The sequence below is a fragment of the Siphateles boraxobius genome, unplaced genomic scaffold (assembly GCF_051911475.1).
Source record: "Siphateles boraxobius isolate OS27281-9 unplaced genomic scaffold, OSU_SipBor_1 18, whole genome shotgun sequence".
NCBI lineage: Eukaryota > Metazoa > Chordata > Actinopteri > Cypriniformes > Leuciscidae > Siphateles > Siphateles boraxobius.
The window spans coordinates 8,969,513-8,993,508 of NW_027508788.1; the positions used below are offsets into that span (position 1 = coordinate 8,969,513).

The 23,996-nt window shown below is 37.4% G+C and overlaps 1 protein-coding gene across 3 annotated transcripts; it reads left to right on the forward strand.

Moving 5' to 3' along the window:
• Positions 1 to 84: 84 nt before the first annotated feature.
• esrra (estrogen-related receptor alpha) lies at positions 85 to 22,802 on the forward strand. Of its 3 annotated transcripts, XM_077233287.1 has the most exons (8): positions 85 to 585; positions 4,532 to 4,642; positions 13,076 to 13,495; positions 14,018 to 14,134; positions 14,270 to 14,383; positions 14,589 to 14,756; positions 17,451 to 17,720; positions 19,565 to 22,802. In XM_077233287.1, exons 3-8 carry the CDS (start codon positions 13,081 to 13,083, stop codon positions 19,816 to 19,818), a joined length of 1,338 nt encoding a protein of 445 aa, XP_077089402.1. In that variant the 5' UTR covers positions 85 to 585; positions 4,532 to 4,642; positions 13,076 to 13,080; the 3' UTR covers positions 19,819 to 22,802. The 3 variants fall into 3 exon arrangements, with proteins under 3 accessions (XP_077089402.1, XP_077089403.1, XP_077089404.1); XM_077233288.1 differs by lacking the exons at positions 85 to 585; positions 4,532 to 4,642 and adding an exon at positions 9,388 to 9,604; XM_077233289.1 differs by lacking the exons at positions 85 to 585; positions 4,532 to 4,642 and adding an exon at positions 9,406 to 9,508.
• Positions 22,803 to 23,996: the final 1,194 nt, after the last annotated feature.

Consider the following 23,996-nt stretch of genomic DNA (forward strand, 5'->3'; position numbering starts at 1 on the left):
TCACAAGTGTGTAAACTCGTGAGTCAGACATACAGTAGGTCAACCTCTTTATTGTTTAAAGCGCTGCTGCTGCCGCTCGTGACGGAGGCGCGAGGACGCGTGATTGGAAGCGGGAGTGGACGTAACGGAGAAACAGCAGACGCAAGAGCTGAGAGGGAGGAGAAACAACGAGGATATACGTAACCGGGGTCTCAGCTGTATTAGCGGAAGACAGGATTCAGGCTTCCAGTGACAACCGAAACAGCAATATGAGGAACTAGTCCAGGGAAGAGCGAATCAAACATGGATTAAACATACGCGCTTTCACAACTGACTGCACTCGCGCCGCCGTTCATTCACATTATCGAGTAGTTTCATTGATTATACGTCACATATAGCCTACCGTATCGTACGTAGTACAGCACCAGAATTGCTAAGTAAGGTAGCCCACCTCAGCAAATAGGCAGAGTATCTGCTCTTTAAATCCGCGTGTAGGACAAGACACCGTGTTGTAATTTATGTGATAGTCCTTTGTAGGATTTACTGTTTTGCTCACTGGTTTCCTTGGTTGTTTTCGAGGCACCAGCAATGTTCTCTGAATTACTGGTAAGTATCCATCCAACCGGCACCCAGCAACGCAATATCATTTATTTGTGCGTTTAATGCTAATGCGCTTGTTGTGAACCTGTCAGATAATCATGATACTGTCGTCATACAGACCATCACTGGCAACTGTCTGCTGTCGCTACCGATATTTCCATGTTACGCTCAGCAGTAGGCTACAAACTTTACACTGTAAATAGGTCAGTGTGTTCTGATAGTTTGCTGTTTGTACGACTACTAACAGCACGAGAACATGTCTTGACAGATTTGATTTAGTGCTTAACATTTGAATTCGCAGACTGTTGCATAAAAATGAGCATTATGCGCTTCTTACTGCGATAAAAGGGGGGGAAAGTCCGCAGTAACACTTTGCAGCACGCTGACCTTGATCGAGTTGTCCCCTGGCTCATGCATTGTGTCAGCGAGTGAGATTTTTACATCGGACTCTAGTACTCGAGGCATGTCGCATTACCGGTCCAGCATTTCAGTCTGGAAACAGACTACCTGAAGCGACAGATCTGCTTATATTCTTGTGCACGTCGTCACTGAAGTAATGCAATTGGTACAAGAACGTAGTCATTTTATTTGGCTTTTAAAAGTCTGTGGGCACTCTTTGAAGCAGACTTGCAGTATGTTTATCAAAAGCGGTAAGTAGGCTACTACGTACTTTACTCTTCACAGGGTTACTTAATCGTTTCACACATTAAAAAGTTTTACACTCAAAGAAATAGTTTAATATTTCGAAAGTTTAAACTCAGTTTAAAATGATGTCCTCTGACAAGAGATGAAAGTCACCATGAAATCAATATGGACCATTTCTATTTTATATGGAAATTTTGCAGTGTTTATTAAAAATGATTTATCCATGCTCATCATTATTATTATTTTAATTCGTGTGCCCTCATAATCTTTGATCAAATAACTTCCCCTCCCTTTTGCACTGACATCTCTCCTCTGATGATGTGTTTACTGGCACGAGGGAGGGGCAAACCTGTCACTCAAATGAGATCACAGCAATAACAAACCACAAAGATCAAACGATCCAATCAATTCCAGATGGACAAAATAAAGGCCCGTCCTCTATTTTTTCTTGTTCGTGAAGCCATTTAATTTAGAAATACGTCACAATGGAGAAGAAAAGACTATTGCAACTTTCCTTTTAATGTCGATAAAAGCTGATTTATTTTATAAGGAGCCAGTTGGGGGCAGACATGTTGAGATCACGTAATGTGACCAGCCGAGCCTGTAATATCCTTGTTATTGAACATTTTTGGAATAAATTAGTAAGGGTTGATTCTGCAAATAGCAAATTTTTAGTAACTAAAATATCTGTGATTCTGCATCCTGCCTCTAGTTGTCAGTATAAAACCCAAACTTTAGTTGTTGTTGTTTTTTTTCGGCACTTCAGCACAGTAGAAGGCATTTCCTTTGAAAGTATAGTCCCGTTTGATAGTGTGCGTGAACACAGGTGGAAGACACGTGCGCTAGTAAGTTTCATCCTTGTCCAGTGTCTGTGCTATTTCTCTCCGAAAGTTATGAGAAATACAATACTAGACAGCTTAAACTTGAGTTGCGGTATCTCTGAACCTCTCTCAAGGCGCATGCGAACTGTGAGCACAGAGTACACACGGTTAGAAAAGTCGGGCTGCGTGTGTAAAAGACGCACGTACTATTCTGATGACGAAATTTGTGTCTCGTGCACTGTATACATACAATGGCGCACGTAAAAAACTAACGTTGCAGGGCTTAAGTCCAAGATGACTGCCATATAATCAGCACAAAAAAATATTGCTGGTTGCACTTTTAAATTGGAGCACAATCAACAATGTTGCTTCGTAGTCAATGACTGGAAGTCTCTGAAGTTTTAGCTTGAGGCAATTTTTGAAACCTTTTTTAACATTTACATATGAGTCGTATGGGTTACATATGTGATTAAAAGGTATTTTTCTAATGGTAGTGTATAGATACTTTTTAGAAACTGTCTTTGAAGTTCCGGTTGACCACTAGGTCCCTCTTGGATGTGATTGGGATTCTCTGTTCTTAAGACATTGTAATCCAGTTTAGCAATCAGCCCTTCAATGGTCAAGGCTCTCTGAACAAGGTCACCTTTTGAAGTCTGCTCTGACAGTCTTTGCTCTACAGTTGCATGTATGCATACTGTAGTCGAAGTTCAAAGACTAACACACAGTACTTATCTCTGATTTCTCTGCTGAGAACTAGATTTACATAGTAAACTTTACCTTGGAAATCAGTTGATCACTGCTATGCTTTAATTTTACACACAGCACCACCTGACAACTATACTTACTAGGGCTTCACGATATATCATTTTAGCATTGATATCGCAATAACTTTTTAGCTTTAACAAAGTGAAGACTATGCAGGGCTATTTTACTCTTGATTATTTATTTCTGTACCTGGATACTGTTAGACTTGCCTGAAAAACAGAGACTAAAGCACTGTTTATTTCATTTGTATCTTTTTACTATTGTTTTTATCTATGCTTTATTATTTTATAAGCAGATTCACTCCCCTACAAAATCACTCCAATCATTCTTTACAAATAGAGCTAATCATCTGGTGAAACGGTTTCATATCTCAATATGACAGAAAAACAAAATATCGCAATGCCAGTTTTTTTCCATCATGCAGCCCTAATACTGACTACTGTCACTAGTGTAAGAATAGGTTTGATTCTATAATAATTAGAGCTGTTCTTAACTAGTGTACCTCAAAAAATAAATCAGTAACCTTAAGTGATAGAAAAAAAACACAAGTAGAAATCTTTAACTAATGTTACAGACCATGCCAACAGCAGCATTGAAGTGTAAAACAACTTCACTTTTGTACTTTTAAAATGTGACAAACACGTTCAGTTCATTTAAAACATCATTAATTAATGCTGTTACATCATATCTCTTCATAAGCTTCCTGTTATAAAGTATAAAATGTATTAGTGGAGTACATTCGGAGGCCACAAACGGTCGTGTCACAAACGTGGTTGTGTCGGTTGTCTCTAAATATACCTAATGTAAAAAGTCTATGAATACGTCTATGAATAAGTCTATGAATTTAGAGGCTCAGTTTTCTGTAAGACAACTTTACCTGCTCATAGTTTTATCAATGCACATTTAATATCTGAAAATATCTTGTATATAATTTTTATTTATATATATATATTTTTCTTATGGTTTTAGTTAATTATACTAACCCTGCAATTACCCATATCTCTTTTATAAGAATTGTCTCTCAGCTGTGAAGCACATTGTGTTTGCTGTCACACAGAGTCTGTTTGGAGTTACTGTGCCTGTCCTTCAAACCCCTCCAGTGACTTTGACCTTTGGAATGTGTCAGAGAGCGGAGGGGGGAGGGGGAATGTTGTGTGCAGAAATCATACGAGAGTATCCAATAGTCTGAATGTTTGCCGAGATTGAGTGAATGACAGCGAGCAAGACCAGAGAATGGTTGCATGGGAGAAAGACAAAGAAATGGTTTCTCCCTCAGTCAGCATTTTGTGCCTAATGGTGAAGGTTGTGAGGGGTAAAACATGGATACGGTGTAATAAACACACAGATTAATATGGGGTACAAATCAGGCTCTTATACAGCCCTATAGAGGTTTGTGTGACATTGACCACGACGGACTCATTTTTTAAAAGAGAAACATTGCAAGACCTAATGCTGCTGAGACCACATTTAGCTAATGTGGTCTCTGATTAGATATCTGCAATGCATTTATGGCAGGTTTTATTTAGCTTCAGTTTCGAGAAGAAGATGTGGTTCAGACTAATAGTGGTTTTGGTTTTATTTAGCCGCCTGAGAGCAATATGTGCCTCTGCTGAAGCAATACATTTTATTAGGCCTTGTTTTGTAATGCATAGATCTGTCTTGCATATTCAGTCTAATATTTATTGTGTTGGTGTATCACTAATTTTCTCTATTCTTGCCAGGGTTCCTGATACCCAGTTTGAACTGACTTGCAGTCTTCTGACTCCAAAATAAAGTGAGAAGATTTTCAGCATACGCAACAAGACTAAAGACCTTTGGCTTTTGAGCAAAAGGTAAGCTATTTGTTCTTTAAAAAGCTTTTTCTCTTATTTTTATTCATACTCTGATTATTAAAATTTGTATATTATATCCTATTTAAAGCATTATGTAATTTTAAAATATAGAAAAATAGGGATTCAGCTAGGGATATAGTTAGCAGTAAGATTAGGGTGACCACCCGTCCCGCTTTGCGTTGTACCGCACAGCATTTTCACCCCTTGTCCCCCACGTCGCATATTGAGAAAATGTCCCACATTTTCATCAGTCTGTTGGTTTTTAATTATCATATTAAGAAAACGTCTTTTGCCTTTTTAAGAAAGCATTTTATTTATTATTTTTGCAGCGTAGTCTTTCACCTATACTTAACAGCGCTTCGTCAGAAGTACAAATACAACAGCCGTTCTTAAAATCCTATCCAAAGGTTCAAAGCAAAGGAGTAAACACGGTCACTGGGTTGCGACGGCCGTCAATCAAAATGTGCACCAAAAATGTTCATATTTTTTTAGAAAGGATGTGAATTAAAACAACCACTGTAGGCAACAAGTTGATAAATTCTGTTAAATTTAAAATTTTATTTACCAAATTATCCATTTGTTTTCTGACCTGGAACGAATCTGGGGCCTGTACCATGATGGTAGTTGAACAAACTCAGTGTTACAGGATTAGTTTAGAGTTGACAAAACCAAACCAATCCAACCAGGCTTTGTTGGTACCATGATGCTGATCATCACCTTTCTCTGTCAACTCAGGCTTTGATCCTGAGTTTAGGAGTTTAGGTGTGACATCAGTAGCGAACAGCCAATCACATGTTGAAAAGAGTGAAACTGAGATTAATTTCTCGCGAGAGAAGCAGCGTAATTCACTTATTAAATAAAAGTATTAAAATAGTAAGAATTTAAACAAATTTACACAGCAAAAAGGAAACAGCTGTCTATGAAAGAGGACAACTAAAAGAAAAAGTCTCGCTACTGTATATCAGTGCAAGTAAAAGTTGTGACGTTAATTTATACAGCTGATAAAGGTATAGAGAGAATTGAACATTTAAGCTCACATGTAGTCATTTTATAGCTTCATCTATTGATGTTAAAGCCTATTTATATTACCTTTATATATTTATTCATTTAAACTGTGTAATAATTATTGATGAACTAAAATTGTACATGTGTGATTGATAAAGGGTATAATAATTACATAAATAATATCTAAATCATACAAATTTATTATTCTAAATAAGCATCACTAAAAACCAGACGATTTTGTCTTTAAAAATCATTTGCTATGTTATGACCTTTAATTTGGAGTGGAAACAGGTGGAGTGACTTTATCGCATCAGACATGTCACTTTGCTCACAGCTGATTGGTCCAAGTTCAGTTTGCAACCTCTTACCTAGATACATAACCTGCCCTGGACCAGGTTAGCCGTGGAGCGTAAGTTACTATGGCGATGAACACTGCTAAAAGCCAAACCACTTTCATGGTCCCTAAAACCCAGGGTTGACGCAAACTAAACTGAAACATATCTGGCTAGCCAGCTAAACCGGCTTCATGGTATAGGCCCCTGGTTTAATATATATTCTATATATATAGAGAGAGAGACTGTCAATGATCTAAATTCATGTTCGTTTATATTTTATTTGTTCATTATTTATTTTGTTGGATTTTAGTTGGACTTGGTCAGAACTGTTTCAAAAATAGTGATCTGCATGATGCCTGCTGCCTTTGGGCTCAGTGATGTTGAATTTAAATGTCATCATGTAAAATAAAGACATGTTATGTTACATTGTGATGTAATGTATTTTTTCTGGAAGACTGAAGAACAACAAAATTTTATCAGCTGAAAGGCAGAATACAAAAGTTTTTATTAAGTTAGATAAACATTATATAACCTGAAACTGTTATGTTTTAGTGTTGGTAACATGTCCCACATTGTCCCACACAAACTTATAATCGTCCCACATTTGGTTTGTTTGATGGTGGTCACCCTAAGTAAGATGTATAATCCTAGATGTTTGAGTGAGTTCAGATCTGTATTTTGAGTCGCTGATTTTTTCTTACCCTTTTCTTTCTCATTACATCAAACTTATTTACATAACTGGCTTGAGCTGAAGGAAAACAATTTAAAAAACATTTTCATCAATCATTATTAGGGTCATTCTTCAATTGGGGTGGCAAATGAGAGGCAGAAATTGTAAAAATGCTTGTTTGTTTTCTTTTAATAAAATGTATTGCTATGCATTTAAAATTAGTTTAATATTCTATATCAATTAAAATTGAAGCTTAATAACATTTAGATTTTTAAATAATTTGAATCAAACACTAGTGAAACAACCACTTATGTCTATGGTGTTACCAATATTTTAAGTAACATTTTGATTAATTCTAAATAAACAGGCATATGCAACTTTAGGTAATAATTAATAAATAAATAAATTACTTTAACCTGTTAAGTGTCACCCCCCCCCTTTTTTTGAATAGACATGAAAATGCACATTCCAAACTTAAATGGTATAGGATAAGAATCCTTTGGAATATAGACATAAAATTGGTCTTGTTTTAAAGAAGACATTTGGCAGATTTTTGTAGAAGTGAAATAAATTAAGAAAGTGAAACAGAAAAAAAGTTACAGAAGTTTGAGTTTATGAAAATGTACGATTTAAAAAATTAATTATTCATATTTTATATAAAATATATATTTTCAAAACCTGGACAACTCTTAAACTGCAAAAAAATCAAAGCCAAAAATCTGAACAAGTTGTGTTTCAAATTTTAGGTTGATATCTCAAGAAATGAGCTTTCAGTAAGATTTTGTTTGGGCGCAGTACCAAACTTTTTCACTAGGTCACAACCAGACTCCATTACTGCCCATATAAGGGCGCCTCCATTTCCATATGTGGTTTGAGTGATCTGAACCATCATTTTCACAATTTTCATACAATTTATAAAGTAGACATCCTATTCAGACGTAGTATTGGAAGTTTGGCAGATTTTGATATGAATTAAACCTTGAATAAAACACATAAAAGAACACATATGTGCGTTATAGCTCGCGGCCACATCACAAATGGTGAATCTATTATTTTTTCTTTATATTTAAAACATTTTCAGACCTTTTTTTTCTAAAATAATTGAATGCTTGCCATCTTTTGAACTCTTGGCATGAAAACAAACTGGTTTCTACCCTTCTTTCATGATTTTTCATGTTCATTGCTATTTCAAAATAAAGGTCTGAACACGCCTAGGAGTATGAAAATATTCTTGTTGCAAATTAATAAATTACGGCTCCTCTGTAATTTGTTTTGAGAATCAGTAACCAAATATGGAAACTAGAGATTGTAAGCTTTCAAATTATATATAGTTTGTCAAGATTAGTTTAGGTTTAGTATAGGTTATTACTGTTTTAAATATGTAATGGATTTGGGCCCACCGGTGGGCCCATGACACTTAAGAGGTTAAGGACTCAGTTTCATTGATAATTTAAATATAATTTTTTGAAATAAATGTTTAATTGTTCATCTTCCCCTATTTTTGCCAAAGTTTTTTTTTTTTTTTTAAATTGTATATACATAAAAAAGGCAGGAAAAATGGTCTGTGCTACATTTATAGTCTTTCTTCTAAAATATTAAAACCATTTTACAGTCTAAAAACATTAAATTATAAGATTAAATGGCTCTGAAGGAAAGAAATGTCGGATACGTTTTGAAGTAACACCACAGACGTAATATAACACCACAGACATATTGCATAAAAGGTTTAACAATTAAAAGTTTATTGAGCAAAATAATGAAATTAATCATGAGTAGGATTACAAGTAATTATATGATTACGGATGTCCTGTGTGTTGTATTAAAAATACAACATTATTGGTATATTGTCTGTGGAGTTACTATAGAGTCTGTGGTGTTACCAGGAAAGACAGTAACACCACAGAAAGTAACACCACAGACAAATTAGCCTAAATCCAGACTTTTCTAAAATGGAGGCTGCCATCATGATGATTTCAAGATCAGAGGACATTCTAGAAATATTAATAAGTATGCATTTATCAAATTTTTTATTAAAATATGTAAAATCTGCAAGTTATCAACATAACACCACAGACACTAACAAAGTGCGACACATGAAATTGTCAGGAATTTAGCTAACTTTAAGAAAATGAATAAGAAAGAATGTACTGACCATGCACCCCTCAGATCAACCAGCACCTGCAATGACCTTTACACACAGGAAGTAGTCCAAACAGATTTCCCCCTTTTCTTAAAGGGGCGACATCCATTGATGTAACACCACAGACATGAATTTGGGGAACACTACTTTTTTCGTGAATATTGCAAAATATGTATTTTTTAAAACAATTTAATAAAATTGTACATGTTAAATAAAAACTATATTTATAATATAACCATTTTTTTTTGTTAAAAATGTTATATTGTTGTAATTAAATTCCATGATATCTCTCTGAGATAGGGTGGGAACATACATATTTTGTTATAAATGCAATCTCTCAAACTCAATTAAATATGTATTTTAAAACTAAAAATTATTTATTAATAGTGCACAAATTGTGTTTATCCTACAGAATACAAAAATGAAAACATTTTATAATTTATTGGTATTTAAAGTTCATTTCAACTGTTGTAAAGTAGAGGGACACCACTTGCCACCACAAATGAAGAATGACCCATTACGTGATTATCTGAAATAAATTTTGTAAATAATGTCTCTTTGTGGCTGCATATGAGCACCTCTCCTCCTACCTCCTGAGGGCAGCCAATGACTCATGACACGTTTGTCAGGGGGAAAGTGAAGTTCAAAGATGCGCATTGCTAACTAAACTACGCTTATTCAGGCATGTTTAAGGGAACACAGACGGATTTATTTGTGTGAGTCAATGCATAGCTATTTTTGGGTAAATGTTCTCCGGTAGAGACGTTTGGAGGAGGTGGGACGTTATCTTGATCTTGAATGAGTAACGTTTGGTAAGTTAGCGAAAGCTAAGCTAGAGAACAATTTAGCTGATTCTTATGAGAGCAAAGCAGAACTGGCCTTTTAAACATTCTGTAGAGGGAATAACAATTCAAAATTCAAGCATAAATCCGGATGTATTTAGAATTTGTAAGCTTTACAGACCAGACCTTACGTTATAGGAACCGTTTGATTCGGTTGATAAAGTATCAAAAACAGCACACCGAATATTGCTGTTTTAACATTCAAAATTAGCTTTGAATTAATTGTAATTATTTAGTCTTATTTTTAGTGAATCGGGCTGACTCGGTCCGAGCAGTTTTTAAGTGAACAACTCAACGAATCATTGAACTGATAACTGTCATGTCCGATTCGTTATGAGCAAACCCGAGTGATTTGATGATAAGATTTGACTTATGTGGGTCGAAAAGCAAGTTGCTTTAAAACGTACTGGAAATATATTTACGAGCTGTTTGTAAAATATTTATATCAGCAAGCAAGATTAGTTTTTAATAAATAGCATTAAAACGTACATAAACTCAGCCGAGATGAATACATGAATAGTAGGTCTGGTTCCAGCCTAGGTGACTTTGTTTTCACGTGTTGCTGCAACATACGGATCCGGGGCATATAAATTATGATAAGTTGTTTTATTAATTAAGCGTAATAAACAGTAATATGTTCCTACATTCATGTTGCAGTTTTCTGTGATGACAGGGACCACGTGACTACGTAATAACGCGATGACGCAAAAGAGCGCTAAATCGTTTTGAAGCGGTTCTTTGAAAGGAACTGGTCGAAAGAACCGACTCACTGTTGGACTTCTCATCGCCACACCACATTTTCTAACCTTTTCTATGTAATGAGCCGAATCGGAAATCGCACATTGGTGAGGTTATGCGTGAACTTCTGTGGGAGAAACGCCCGTGCGTGATGATGATGATGATGATGATGATGATGGAGGTGGCACTCTTTTGCCTCTTTGCCTCTTTTCCTTTGTAGTTGTCATTTACATGTGTTTGAACCGGAACGTTTCTCCATATCCGGTTCGTTCAGTTTGATGAGGGATTTAGAGATCCCAGCTTGTCCTCGCGATGAGCGGTTGGATCATTTACCTCATGTAAAGCTGCGCGTGTCCTCACTGTAGCCACGTGACTGGGTTCAGTAGAATGTTCAAAGAACAGGGCAAAGCTAAAGAATGAGACCAAGTGACATGTAAGCGCCATTACTGTTACTGTTGATTTCCTTCACACATCTTCCATATTCATCATATAAATACCATTCTGTTGGTATAGGTTAAATTTAGAGTTCAAGTTAATGTAAGTGTGGCAGAGGCAGAATGAACATGTTTGGCAGAAAGTACAGTGGACTTGAAGGCAGTGGGGCACAGTTACATTCTGCACACTCGCCAAAGTTGCATCACATAACACACAACCAGGTGAAAGGGGAACAGTGTCTGTGTGATATGCGCTGAGGACTAATGAAGGTGGAAGTATAGTTTTTGACCATAATCCGAGTGGCAGAGAGTTTATGATCATGATGTGAGTCCATATATGTGCATTAACCTATATATATATATATTTCAGAAAATGTATGACTAGCTGCTCAATCAGAAAGTCCACAAACCCATTATTGCTCCAGTAATCATGAGGAGCATATATCATTGCTGGTTGTGTTCCCTACTTGGCAGTCGTTCCGCATCTTGGGTAATTTTTTTATTTGCTAATGTGATAGACCCTTTTACTTTTTTGCTAAATGCATAAAATGGCAACATCAGCAAATTTAAGAAATGGCATCACAGGTCAGTTTATCCCAGAGGGTGGTTTATAAACTGTGGGTACCGTGGAGCGGTTAAGAGTCTGTAGGGCATCTTTTGTGGAGGTATAATTAGACGATTGGTTCCCTCTCCTGGATTAATGACCCTAATCTGGTGTGGACGGAGGCCACGGCACTGGGATTATGGACAGATTTGTGCACAATTCTGTCATGTCATTGCCTTGTAATACATTTTCGTCTGTTTGAATTGCTATACAAGTTACCTGTAGATCTTGTGTTTGATTGGCTTTGTAATACTTTAATTTATGAATACTGAATTTATCATACTCGTTAAAATGCTCTGATACTACATGCATGTGATATTTTGCGAGCAGAATGAAATCTCAAGATAGTTAAATATTAACATTGTCTAAATGTACATTTAGACATCCATAGAGTTGCAGTGTGTGAGCATAGGTTAGTGAGTGGGAAGCTTCATTAATGTAGTGAATTGGTTTGTTTGGATGTTTCGATGGAGAAAACAAAGAAAACCGTTTAGAGACTTCCCAACATAACACTGCTTGAGAGTGAGGACATATAGGTGCTTGTTCGTCTCTGGGCTCAAATGCTGTTTGCTTGCTCGGCATGCACCTGCGTGTTAACAAAAAGAAAAGAGCAAGGATTACTGAAAAATAAACAGTAGTCCCTTCATCTGTTTGCCATGTATTGCTTCTTTAAAAATGCTTCTTTTAAATTAGACTTGCTGAATTTACACTGTAAGGCCTACTGCACATATTCAATATTTAGGCACGCATTGAATTTTTTTGGTCCCGTGTGTTTACATTCACTTAGGACAGTCTGATTGTGTTTGCATTAATGACCTGACAAGATTCCCAGAGGCTGACAACAGCACAGTCTTGGATAGAGTTAGTTTTTAGCAGTAGTCTTCACAGGTTTATCATGGGGCGTTCTTTGTCCTGTTAAGGTGAGGTGTTTCTTCTCAGTAACAGTAATTAACATTTCCATTAAGGTGATATTTGCCCACTTATAAAAAGTACAAAAGCCACCGGATATTGTATTAAGGCATTTTTTTATGCTAACCTTATCAAATGTCATGTTGTCAAATTCTTAAGTGCAATCAATACATTAGAATAAGACTATAGGGCTTTTACAATTATGTAAATACTGTTATAACATTCTTTTTTTTTTAGATACAAAATATTTTTTTTGAATATATACGTTTGAAACGACGGGGTGAAATGATAGGCTACTATACAACCGCAAAAACAGATAATATTGTCAAAAATCTAACTCACTTAATATTAACTTCAACTGTTCTATAAAAACAGTATCACATTTGCACGCGTTCCGATATTCGGGAAAAATAGCATTCTTTCTTGCGTGATATTGGTTTACTATTTTATAAATATAAAAAACAAAAATGCATACAGGGGCATTTTCTCCCTATATCTTGAATCTGGAGGCATTTTGACTCATGTCAGTGGCGTTTTTGACCCAAGCACCTGTTACTTTTACTTTTACAGACATAGTAATTCCCATGCATTCATTTTTATGTAGGTCACAGTCAGATGGTTGGATATCTGATTTAAAGGCACATTTGAAAGTGTCGCAAATCAAATGTGGAAGCGTTCAGTCTTGACCTCATCGAGACGAAGATGATGAAGTTAAAACTAAAAAAGTCCCTCATTGTCTCACATATTTCTCCTCAGGTATCATGTCTTCCAGAGAGCGACGCTCCGACCTGTACATAAAGGCTGAACCCAGCAGTCCCGAGGGAGGTGGAGGAGGAGGGGGAGGAGGAGGAGGAGTAGTAGGCGGCGGCGGGAGGACCAGCCCGGGAGGAGCGTCCTCAGACTCCTCTCAGAGTGCAGGAGGGGGCTCCAGAGGAGAAGGCGCTGGCCGCTACTCCCCGCCCCTTTACACCCCGGCTCTACGTTGCCATTTTAAGGAGGAGGGTGCAGATGGAGCCGAGGAGGGTTCTACCGGCAGCGGGGGAGGCCGCTGCAAGTATGCACTAAGCACGCTTCCCAAAAGGCTGTGCCTGGTGTGTGGAGATGTGGCGTCTGGCTACCACTATGGAGTGGCTTCATGTGAAGCCTGTAAGGCTTTCTTCAAAAGAACCATACAGGGTGAGCATGTTACACTGTGGAACAGATTCACTTGTCGTTACAGATAACTTTTAAGTAAGCCAAGCCCGCTAGTGGTCTGAATCAGTGTTTCCTGTCCCCCTGAGAGCCACCGCTCTGTCAGCCTCTCGGCAAAATAAGATATGTGTATCCAAAATTGAATGTGATGAGATAAAAAGTTGCATTCCTTGAAATAATACCAAGAACAGCAAGTCTTTACTTTCAGTCATGTCTGACTCAAATTAAGCAATAGCTGTTTTCCCTTTCATCGTTTTTGAAAGTGTCATTACTGACTGGTTGTTCATTTGACATTAGTTGAAAGATATTGCATTTTTTTGGTAATATTTAAATCAATTTAAGAACTATATTTTAAATAGGCTAGTTGTATTATTGAATGATATTTTTATTGTTTATAAATATCTAATATTTTTCATGAAGAGCAAGTGGCTTTTCGCTACAAAAACATAATTCTATAGGAAACACTGCTGTGAACTCTAGTATAACGTCTTCACCTCCATCCAACAGGCAATATTGAGTACAGTTGTCCCGCCTCTAATGAATGTGAGATCACCAAGCGCCGCAGGAAGGCCTGTCAGGCTTGTCGCTTCACCAAGTGCCTCAAAGTAGGCATGCTCAAAGAAGGTGAGGTGGCACCTGGCCAGAACAACCAATCCTCTCTCTTACGATACCTAAGTACCTCATAGTGTACGGTGTGACCCACATGCAGTGCCAATGCCCTAATCCTCTTTCTGTGTTTGGTGTGTGCGTTCGGTGCAGGAGTCCGCCTGGACAGAGTCAGAGGAGGACGGCAGAAGTACAAGAGACGCCCAGAGGTGGAGAATGCCACGTACCAGAGTGCACCGATACCTTTAAGAAAAGAGGGAGAGAAGGGTAATAAAATATTATTTGTTTATTTAATCATTTAAAAAAAATTTAATAACTGCTTTGTTTTAATAAAATAAAATACAAATACAAAACAAAGTCATTTTATTGTTGAAAACATTGCTTGCAATTATATAATTTTGTACATTTGATAGATAAACTTTGGCTTGACTTGGTTATTTAGCTGAGTAATGTTTAGGTTGTTTTCTCTCAGGTTCATCCAGCATCATTGTGTCTCATCTGCTGGTGGCGGAGCCAGAAAAGCTGTTTGCTATGCCAGACCCCTTGCAGCCCGACACGGCCCAGCGCACGCTCACCACTCTCTGTGATCTGGCCGACCGGGAACTAGTTGTTATCATCGGCTGGGCCAAGCACATTCCTGGTAAGTGAGAGCAAGAAGAGGAACTGCGAGACGGTTGGCAAGGAGACGGATCTAGTGTCGAACTACAAGTTTCTCACTCTCCTGTTACTTAAATTAAGCTGAAGTAAAACTACCACATACAAGACATAGTTATGTCTTCCTCGACCTTTGACAACATGATTCACTGCCTGATTCATATTGCACATGAAACTTGAATGTACTTTCTTGATCTGGTAAGCTCTTCTTTGATTTATTGACTAAGGGCTTAAAGGGTTTTATATCAGTTTGCATGGAAACATAGTTTTTTGGGGTTAATAGAGGATGATAGAGAATCCCCTGCCAAAGTTTACCAGTTTAGTGGCATCAAATTTAAACAACTAGTAAGTATTGTTAACTTTATATATATATTACTCATCATGTTTACTCATGCAAATTCTTGATCTTGATCTACTTATACTGATGCTTTTTACTGGGAACAGTGTTAGTTACTAGCCAAATACCACTAATATACTTGCCCCCGGTTTCACAGACAAGGCTTAAGCTTAGTCCAAGACTAAAATGCATGTTTGAGCTGTTTTAACTGAAAGCAACTGACTGACAACCCAACTGACAAATCTTTGGTTTGTCTCAAGATGCAAACCAGTAAAGTTTTTTTTCTAAGGCACATTTATAAAAGGGCACTTAAATGTCCAAATTGAACTAAGGCCTAATCCTGGCTTAATCTAAGACCTTGTCTGTGAAACCGTGCCTTGGCGTTTGGAGGAAGAGCAGATCAGGGGCACATTCAAGCTCAAACGTTTTGAACAGCGTTTTGCTATGGTTTCCGGGTTGAACGACATGTTTCCTGGAAACGGTGTGCAAAGGGGTTTGAGATCCGTTTTCTCTTGTTTGGTGGGTGTGTCAAAAATGTCAGCCCAATCAGCAGCAACATGTATAGAAACCACACGGTATTAAAGAGACAAGCTCGCACAATGGGTCCAAGTAAAGTCGTTTACAAATGTGTACGCTGCAGCTCGGTAAACGCAACAATTGAAGATTTTAGAAGACATGTTTGTCGTGAGAAAAATATAGCGTATCAACAGTGATCAGCAGTAATGATAAGCCTAATACTCACAATAAAAATAATACGGTCATATAGATCATAACACAGTCTCGGAGGTAAGAAGTGGTTTATCCTTCTCCTGAAATGTTTGTCTTTTCATCCTGAAATGCGAGGCAAATGTTGGATCACAATAATTAGGAACCACAGTTTCCACAAATCCCTTCACTCGATTGGGCTGCTCTCTTTTATTCTTGACGCCAAGGGCAGTGCCTGTAACATTGAGCGTATTTTGCAGTATTCAACACGTATTTATACCGACTTCATCAGGCTCTGAAAATTCTTCCAAAAGAACACCAAGAATGGGCTTCTCGGCTGCCATAGTTGCAACTCTTGCGTCATCAGAACAGGGTGTTCAACGCACCACTGTTTTCCGTTTAAAAAACGCTTTGCAACTTTTTGTCTGGGCTGAACAATAGACCTTATTCAGAGCAGCGCCATGACCGGTATGAAAGCAAGGATGTGAGGGATAGACTTGTACGGTGTTTTCAATGGCATCTGCTGTATAATAGATCACTTATTTTCCACAGCTCATGTTGTCTGGGGTTTTTTGTCTACTGAAATTTCTTAGAAAGATATTTTTTGCAGTGTTTCATCAGCAGAACAATCCAAATAACAGTACAACCCACTGAAGAGATGTATGTCTATCCCTCACAGCCACACTAAAAGATGGCACTTAAAAATGAAAGATGGTGCTGCTGTGAATAAGGTCTATGTGACAATAACAGGCTTAGATTTCAGGAGGCTGTGACAATGCCAGTTAGAATACAGTTAGCAGCTTGTTAATCAATGATATTTGATGTTTCTCACATGTTTGCACTGCTGGAAAGTGCTGATCAATCACACCTCTCTTCAGAAAACAGGTGCCTAAAGAAAGATTATAATTGAAGGGAACTGGAGCAGGTGAGTCAGAGCTACAGTCAGAATGTGGAAGACTTTTTCTCCTAATTGCTGTCCGAGCTCAGCCTTGGAAGGAGCGATTTCAGTGCTTTAGTCAGTCTCTGGCTATTTTCAAGACCTCCAATTTTAGAGCACTATTGTGAGTGTCCACTGTGTCTCTGTACTCATCATCAACAACTCTCATTCTGCTCTCCACACATCTCTCACTGTGCGTGTCCACTAGATCTGAGATGAGCAAGCCTTTCTTAGTCTCTGTAGGAGGTGAGCAGCTGGTTTGCACAGGGCATTATGGGATTTGCAGCGTCAAAAAGCTCAGAAATGTTCAACTTTATGTAAATAAGTGGCGAAAAATGCCAATTTCTGAGATAAGGGAGTTGACATCTGTCATAAGCTTTTCAGAATTTACCAATAGTGCTGGAATACCAAGTCAAAATAAATGAGTTAAAATTAAAAATACAAATACTATTAAAAACATAACGGTATTAAATAAAACGTCATGTAGCTTTTCTCAATTAAGTGAATATTGCTTCAATTTTTTAAAAATAAATATTCAATAAAAAGTGTTTTTCTCTTTTTCGTGTTTAATTTAAATTTTTTTTAAATTAATATTAGTGACATAATAGACTGGCAGATCATTTTGACCATGATTTTTTTATTACATTTTTGCACCAATGGACATGTATTGTCAAGCTCTCTCTTTTTCCTCCCTCTTCCAGGCTTCCTCTCTCTGTCACTGGGTGACCAGATGTCCGTGCTGCAGTCGGTGTGGCTGGAGGTGTTGGTGTTGGGGGTGGCTTACCGCTCTCTCGGCTGCGAGGACGAGGTGGTGTTTGCGGAGGACTTCGTGCTGGATGAGGAGATGTCTCGTGTGGCCGGTCTGACCGAACTCAATGCTGCCATTAGTCAGCTCGCACGCCGATTCAGGGCCCTGCAGCTGGACCGTGAGGAGTTTGTCATGCTCAAGGCCATCGCGCTCACTAACTCAGGTGTGCTTCCTGTCCAGATTTTCCTATTAATGACTCATTCATTCCGCTTCTATTTTTGTTCCCTGACCGACTGGTTACCCTCTGATCAAAACCCACCTGACCTGACTGAGTCACCCAGTAATTAAGACCAGACCATATTCTGTTTTGTGTCGTAAACGTACCTATCTTGTCACTGTCTGCTTGTACAAATTCTTCCCCCACTTGGAAGAACCCATGAAACTTTTGATTACTGTAAATAATAAATTCAACCCCCGTATCTGCTTCACCCACAGAATCTGTATTTGTTATGCAAATACTGGGAGTCGCATGCTTTGAATCTGGAACACACCCAAGACCTCTTCCTTACGCCTCACATATCTGTGTGTACATGCTAAACATTAACCCCCACCAACAGACTTATCCCTGGTTCAGTGACATTTAGCAGACGTGTCAACAGTTAATAATTAGCACAAGATTCCTATTGTATCAGATTAATTTAATTGTTGTTCCATACCTGCATTTGTAACTGTTTCTCTCTAATCTAATCCTCGTAAAGCTAGACTTGGGGCAGTCAGAATTTCTTCGAACATCACAACAAACCGAATATGATGTCAAGCTCTTCGTTATAATAAATCACAAAAAAAATATACACTAGCGTTCAAAAGAGTTAGTATGTTTTTTGATCTTTTTAAAGAAATTCATACTTTTATTCAGAAAGGATGCAGTAAATTGATTTGAGTAAACTGAGGTATGGTTATTTTAATTCAGCCCTGATTTATATCTGTAATGTTTAGGTCCTCTATTGGTCAAATGTCTCCACGACTTTCCAATTCACCAAACTTTACATTACATAATTTTATGCAAATTTTGCATAAAATAGCTGGATGGAAAAACCAAGATACAAAAAAATGTCCCAAATGCACATAAAAATGTAAACATTCACTTGAGGTGGAGAAATGTTTTATTTCAGTTAGAATGTCTGTGCATAAACTGATAGAATCACATTTACTGGATACATTAATTAATTAATTTCTTATGACTGAATAATTTGCTCTGAAAAGAAAATATTGTTCTGGTCATTCAGATATTACAAAATTATTGGTTAACAATTGATACGTCACTCCAGATAAAGCCTCTGCGACCAAATTTCATCAGAGGGTTTTGTCTGCACGCTCTTCAGTCACATGTAATTTATTCAGGGTTCCCACACCTTGGTTAACTTCAAATTCAAGGACTTTTCAAGGACTTTCAAGGTCCAATACCCTCAAATTCAAGGACTTAATGTGGGGACACATTTCAAGAGAGCAAGGTTACATCGTTTCAGCCGATTTTTGCCATGTTTCACGGTGTGTCTGTGAATCATAGAGGTATCATCGTAGTAGTTTTGTGTACATTTGAACGTCATGGCAACGTACAAATGCGCGTAACTGACGTAAATCAAGCAAGCGTTATCAAGTGTTGGCGAAATAACACATTAGCGGACTGGAGGGAATAATATGGGATTTCTTGCACAAAATAAATTTAAGCACTTTCAAGGACTTCTATCTATATATTTTTATTTCCAAAAACTTTCCAGGGCATTGAATTATTTTTTTATTTTTTTTTCATATTCAAAAAATTTCAAGGATTTCAAGGACCCGTTGAAACCCTGTTTATTATATTTAACAAAAGTGGCATCAATAGTAGTTACTATTTCTATTTTGCACTAGTGTCTCTGGAAGTGGCTATTTTGTTCTCATAATCATCGAAATGTTTGTTTTATTCACACATTTCTGCAGTCATTCACATAAATGAATTAGCACCCTCAATAGAATGACATAATGGATTTATTTAGATGTGATGGTCTAAACACTCGTCCTCTTCAGATTCGGTGTACATTGAGGACATGGAGGCCGTGCAGAAGTTACGGGACCTGCTGCATCAGGCTCTGCTGGAGATGGAGGTCCAGCGACGCCCTGACGACCCCCAGCGTGCCGGACGCCTCCTCCTCACCCTGCCCCTCCTCAGGCAGACCGCTGGCCGGGCCCTCACCACCTTCTACAGCATCAAGACCCGCGGCGGGGTGCCTATGCACAAACTCTTCCTGGAGATGCTGGAGGCCATGATGGACTCACCCTAGAGAATAAACGACGGATGAATGAAGGATGAAGAAAAAGGGCAAAGTTTGCCCGAAGTCTTTTTGTGTGCGCAAGGGCTACAAGAGCCAAAAGATAACTTTTTTGGGGGGGGTTGAATATAATGAAGACGCTTTGTGTAGCTGTCCGCCAGTACTGGTCTTTCACATCCAATCCTCCTCCTCCATTTGTTTTCAATGGGTACCACGTCAATATAGGCTTGGGTCAGTTCAGACACTTCATATTTATATCAGTCAGTGTTAGGTGTACCACAGACAACGTGTAATTCATTCTGTCACTTCACGGCCATCCTGATAAGTGTTTCTAGGAATTAACCATAACTGTAAACTCAGAGAAATGTACGTGCCAAGGGCGCCTACTGAGACTGCAGCAATATGAACTCTAACCCGAATCATATGATTCAGTGATATCTCCTCATTTACTGATAGTAGACCACCAATCACTACAGTTATAATCAAGCGATTAATCTTCCTTTCTCTCCTTAAATTGGTGCATAAAAGGCACTTGTGTAAAGTTAATGTCTTTTTATAATGCACTCGCCATACTACAAGTGCTATCTAACTTTGTCCCGCTAGCTTTTTGTGGAATATGCAAAACATAAGTCAAGACTTAATGGAATGGAGAAAAGACAAACTTCAGTTTACTGGTGTACAGTGGTACTGCAATTATACTGCAACATCATATTAAGGAAAGCAATATGAAAGACTTCATAACCTATTTGATGTCAGCCATTTTTTTTTTAAAAACCGAGAGGCTGCCCTGCCACGTCCTGCTTTGAAACTAAATTTAGTTGTGGAGTAGTCGCATAACAAAGACACTTTTTTTGATTGTAGAAAATTTCCAAGAAAATCAAGCCGTCCTTTGTATAATATCCAATTGTTTTAAAGATTAACATCATTTGGGATATGGACTGTGTGAACAGGAGTCTATGGGTACTATAAATGCTGATCTGAACCAACAACGCGTCTAAATCAGGGTAAACGGGGAGTTTGTTCCTCCTGTAGGCCACTACTGTAGTTTTTGTTTTGTTTTTTTGTCGTGATCATTTGTTTGGACCCTTCCGGTGACGTCCTCGATTCATCAGATGATACTGGCCTGCTTGTCACCGATTGAGCCACTGGTCAAGCTTTTTCATTCGTTCAGAGGAAAGATCATATTCCGTATTGTAATCCTCCGTTTATACATGGACGCAGCCGGACGGTCTCCTTCATTCTGTGATATTCAAAGTCAACCTGAAAGCCTCTGTGGTGTAGAGCAACATTAAATGCAAATTGGAAAGCCTCACGAGATGGGCTCCAACAGAGCCGTCGCTTCGAGACTCTTCGTTGGGTTCTTTTAAGATATGTTTGTGTAGTCTCCTCATAGTTGTTTGTTTGCAGACACTCGTCTGATATTATATGCAATCATACTCCGTTTAAAGTGCTACAACTCCGCTACCTTTTATTTATTCTACACATGTGAAAACAGGAGGAAGAAAAGCCAGTTGCCATTTTGGCCTCTCTACCAATTTAAGTACTAAAAATGAAAAGCACTGATGTGCAGAGACAGACCTCGAGGTGAAGCCACATTTTCACTGTATGATGTTTGCAGCAATGATTGTATGAGCGCTCTGAAAGTGGTTCACTGCAAATAGATTCAGATGGAAAGAATCTTTCATGGTTGATATTTCTGATGTTTTCGGCTCAAGACTAGTTTCAATCTGGGTCTGCAGAGTTTAACCCAAAATACTTAGGAGACGTATTGTGATTCAGGCCTTTTGGATGATCGTACGAGTTGCTGTTGGTCATTCTGTGCTCATGGCATGATTTTAGTTTTTGGTTTTCCATATACTCTATGAAGCTTGGCCTCAGGTTTGGTATTGAAATAAAGCAATTAATTTGGGAGATTGTTATAAAATGTCTGTTTTGTATTGAATTGTTTTTTTTAGATTTCTCTTTTTGTGGTTGAAGTACTAACTTTAAGACATATGAAAGTCAGTGGACGTTATATTCCTGTCTTTTTTTTGTGTGTGTGTGTGTGTTGTTGACATTTCTATTCAGTATAGTATTGCAGATTTTAGGCACTAATATATGTGTTGATCACTGCAAAACTTCCTCTTTCTCTCTCTTTTCTTTAAAATACTGCCAGTTTGGCTGTTAAGGAATTTTTGGTATATTTCAATAAACTCGATATCATTTTTGATTCAATCTATATGCGTTTATCAAAGCTAAAATACAAGTTTTTTCCTAACATTTCAGTATGTTTTTTTCCTTTCTTTTATACACAGGAGTTAATGTCTCTCCTAAGTGGTTATTGGGATGTCATGATTTGTGTACATAACCACGAATGAGTGGGTCCATTCAAAGACAGCTGTAAAATATGTCAATGTTTGTGTCAATAATAACTCTAATATAATGATGATATTACAGTAGTGTTTTCATAATGGTAAGCATTATATAAAGCCATTTTGTCTGTCAGACTTAGAACATAACAAATGATTGAGAGATAAATTAAATTCATGGCTAGGTGTTTTTTGTGTCTGTGTATATTTATGTAAATGAGCAATACCAGAATTTACCAAAATGTTTGTTTTCACATTTTACTGTATATTCATATACTGTAAATCAAACCTCAACAGTAACACTAGTGATAACAGTCGATAGTAATAATAAGTACAGTAAAGAGCAAATCAATATTTGTATTTCAAAATATTGTATTTAAAAGATTAAAATCTATTTTTTACTCAATTTGCGGATGTTTATTAATATTATTGTTCTGGTATTTGTTTTGTTTGAAGTCAAATGATTGTTAATGTCTGTGCTTTGTTTCCTTTTTGTAAAGCTCAGTGGTTCAGCAGTAGTAATACACTTTGTTCATATTGAATCACTGTGAAGAGAAAGCAAACACTAAAACAGCGGGAAAAATAGAGGTATTTTAAAATATTGTCAGTGTCAATGTTTTTTGTAATAAATTAACAAGCGTCAGTCCATCACTTGTCATTGGATTTCTATGTCGTTTTGTAATTATCCTGTCTGTTCTTTCATGTGGTCGAAAACCAGACGTCAATTTTTTCATTCATGACTTTTTTAAATAGGAAATCGGTTAACATTCATGTAGTCTTTGGTCCATTCCATTGTTTTCATGTTGTATGCAAAGCTGCAAATGGTGCTAGTATTTCATTGATAGATAACGTTAGCTCCCGTTGTTTGCAGTCACTTAAAAGTAGCGTACATTTATATAAATTTAGCAATTTTATAATTCGCTTACGATTACACAGATAAATCACTTGCCTAAGTGAGTCAGACGGCGAAGTAGTAGTGCAAACTTAAATAGTATTGGAGAAACACAAATACTCAATGCACAAGCATCACACCACCTGCATACATGTAGCTAAACTTAATACTGCCCCCGTGAGGTTAAGTGCTGTATAACCTCATACTCGTGCACGCGCCCAGCGGGGAAACAGCGCCATCGTGAGTCCATTTCGGTTTCAGAATTAGTGTGAGGAAACACTAGTTTTAGTTGGGCTGCTGGGAGCCGTTTTATTGATAAGATCCTGCATAAAGTAACCCTGTAGACATACAAGTTACTGAACAATATTTAGCAGTAGACTGATTCTGAATGAGAAGGTCATATTTTCTAGTTTAGCACTGATATTGTGTACAATTCAATGACATAACTTGCTATGAAAAAGTAGCCTTCAAACACATTTTGATGCTTTGCATTTGTGTTAATCACATACCATCATTCTTTTGTAGCCTAATATAATACTGTACAATAATGATATTTTTCCAGTGTTCTTTAGAAGTTGGAAATTAAAAACTGATGGTTTCAGCTGAGTAAAGTCATTTTAAAAAGTCTTTCAGGCCTCTTTAAGGACCAATTAAAGTCAGTAAGCCACTTTTTAATTTTTGGTTAAGCTTGTCAGTAGAAGATCCACCTATTAGGATGAATAGCAGCATTAACTCTTTAAAAACACACGCACATTGTAACCTCATTTGACCTTGAGCTCAAGGCTTGTAATGTCAAGTGCCAAAACTCATCAAACATCATTAACTGTAACCTTTCTGAAGGCATAATTATATCCCATCTCCGTTTAAAATGTAGGCCACATATTAAAAATGCTGGACAACTTTCAACCCATGTTTGGGTCAAAGACAAACACAAAGATTTTTTAAGTTTT

Coding starts and splice junctions, on each gene's coding strand:
- esrra (XM_077233287.1), top strand. CDS start 13,081: ATGTCTTCCAGAGAGCGACGCTCCGACCTGTACATAAAGGCTGAACCC. Junction 14,135..14,269: donor AGTAGGCATGCTCAAAGAAG/GTGAGGTGGCAC, acceptor CGTTCGGTGCAG/GAGTCCGCCTGGACAGAGTC. Junction 14,757..17,450: donor CTGGGCCAAGCACATTCCTG/GTAAGTGAGAGC, acceptor TCCCTCTTCCAG/GCTTCCTCTCTCTGTCACTG.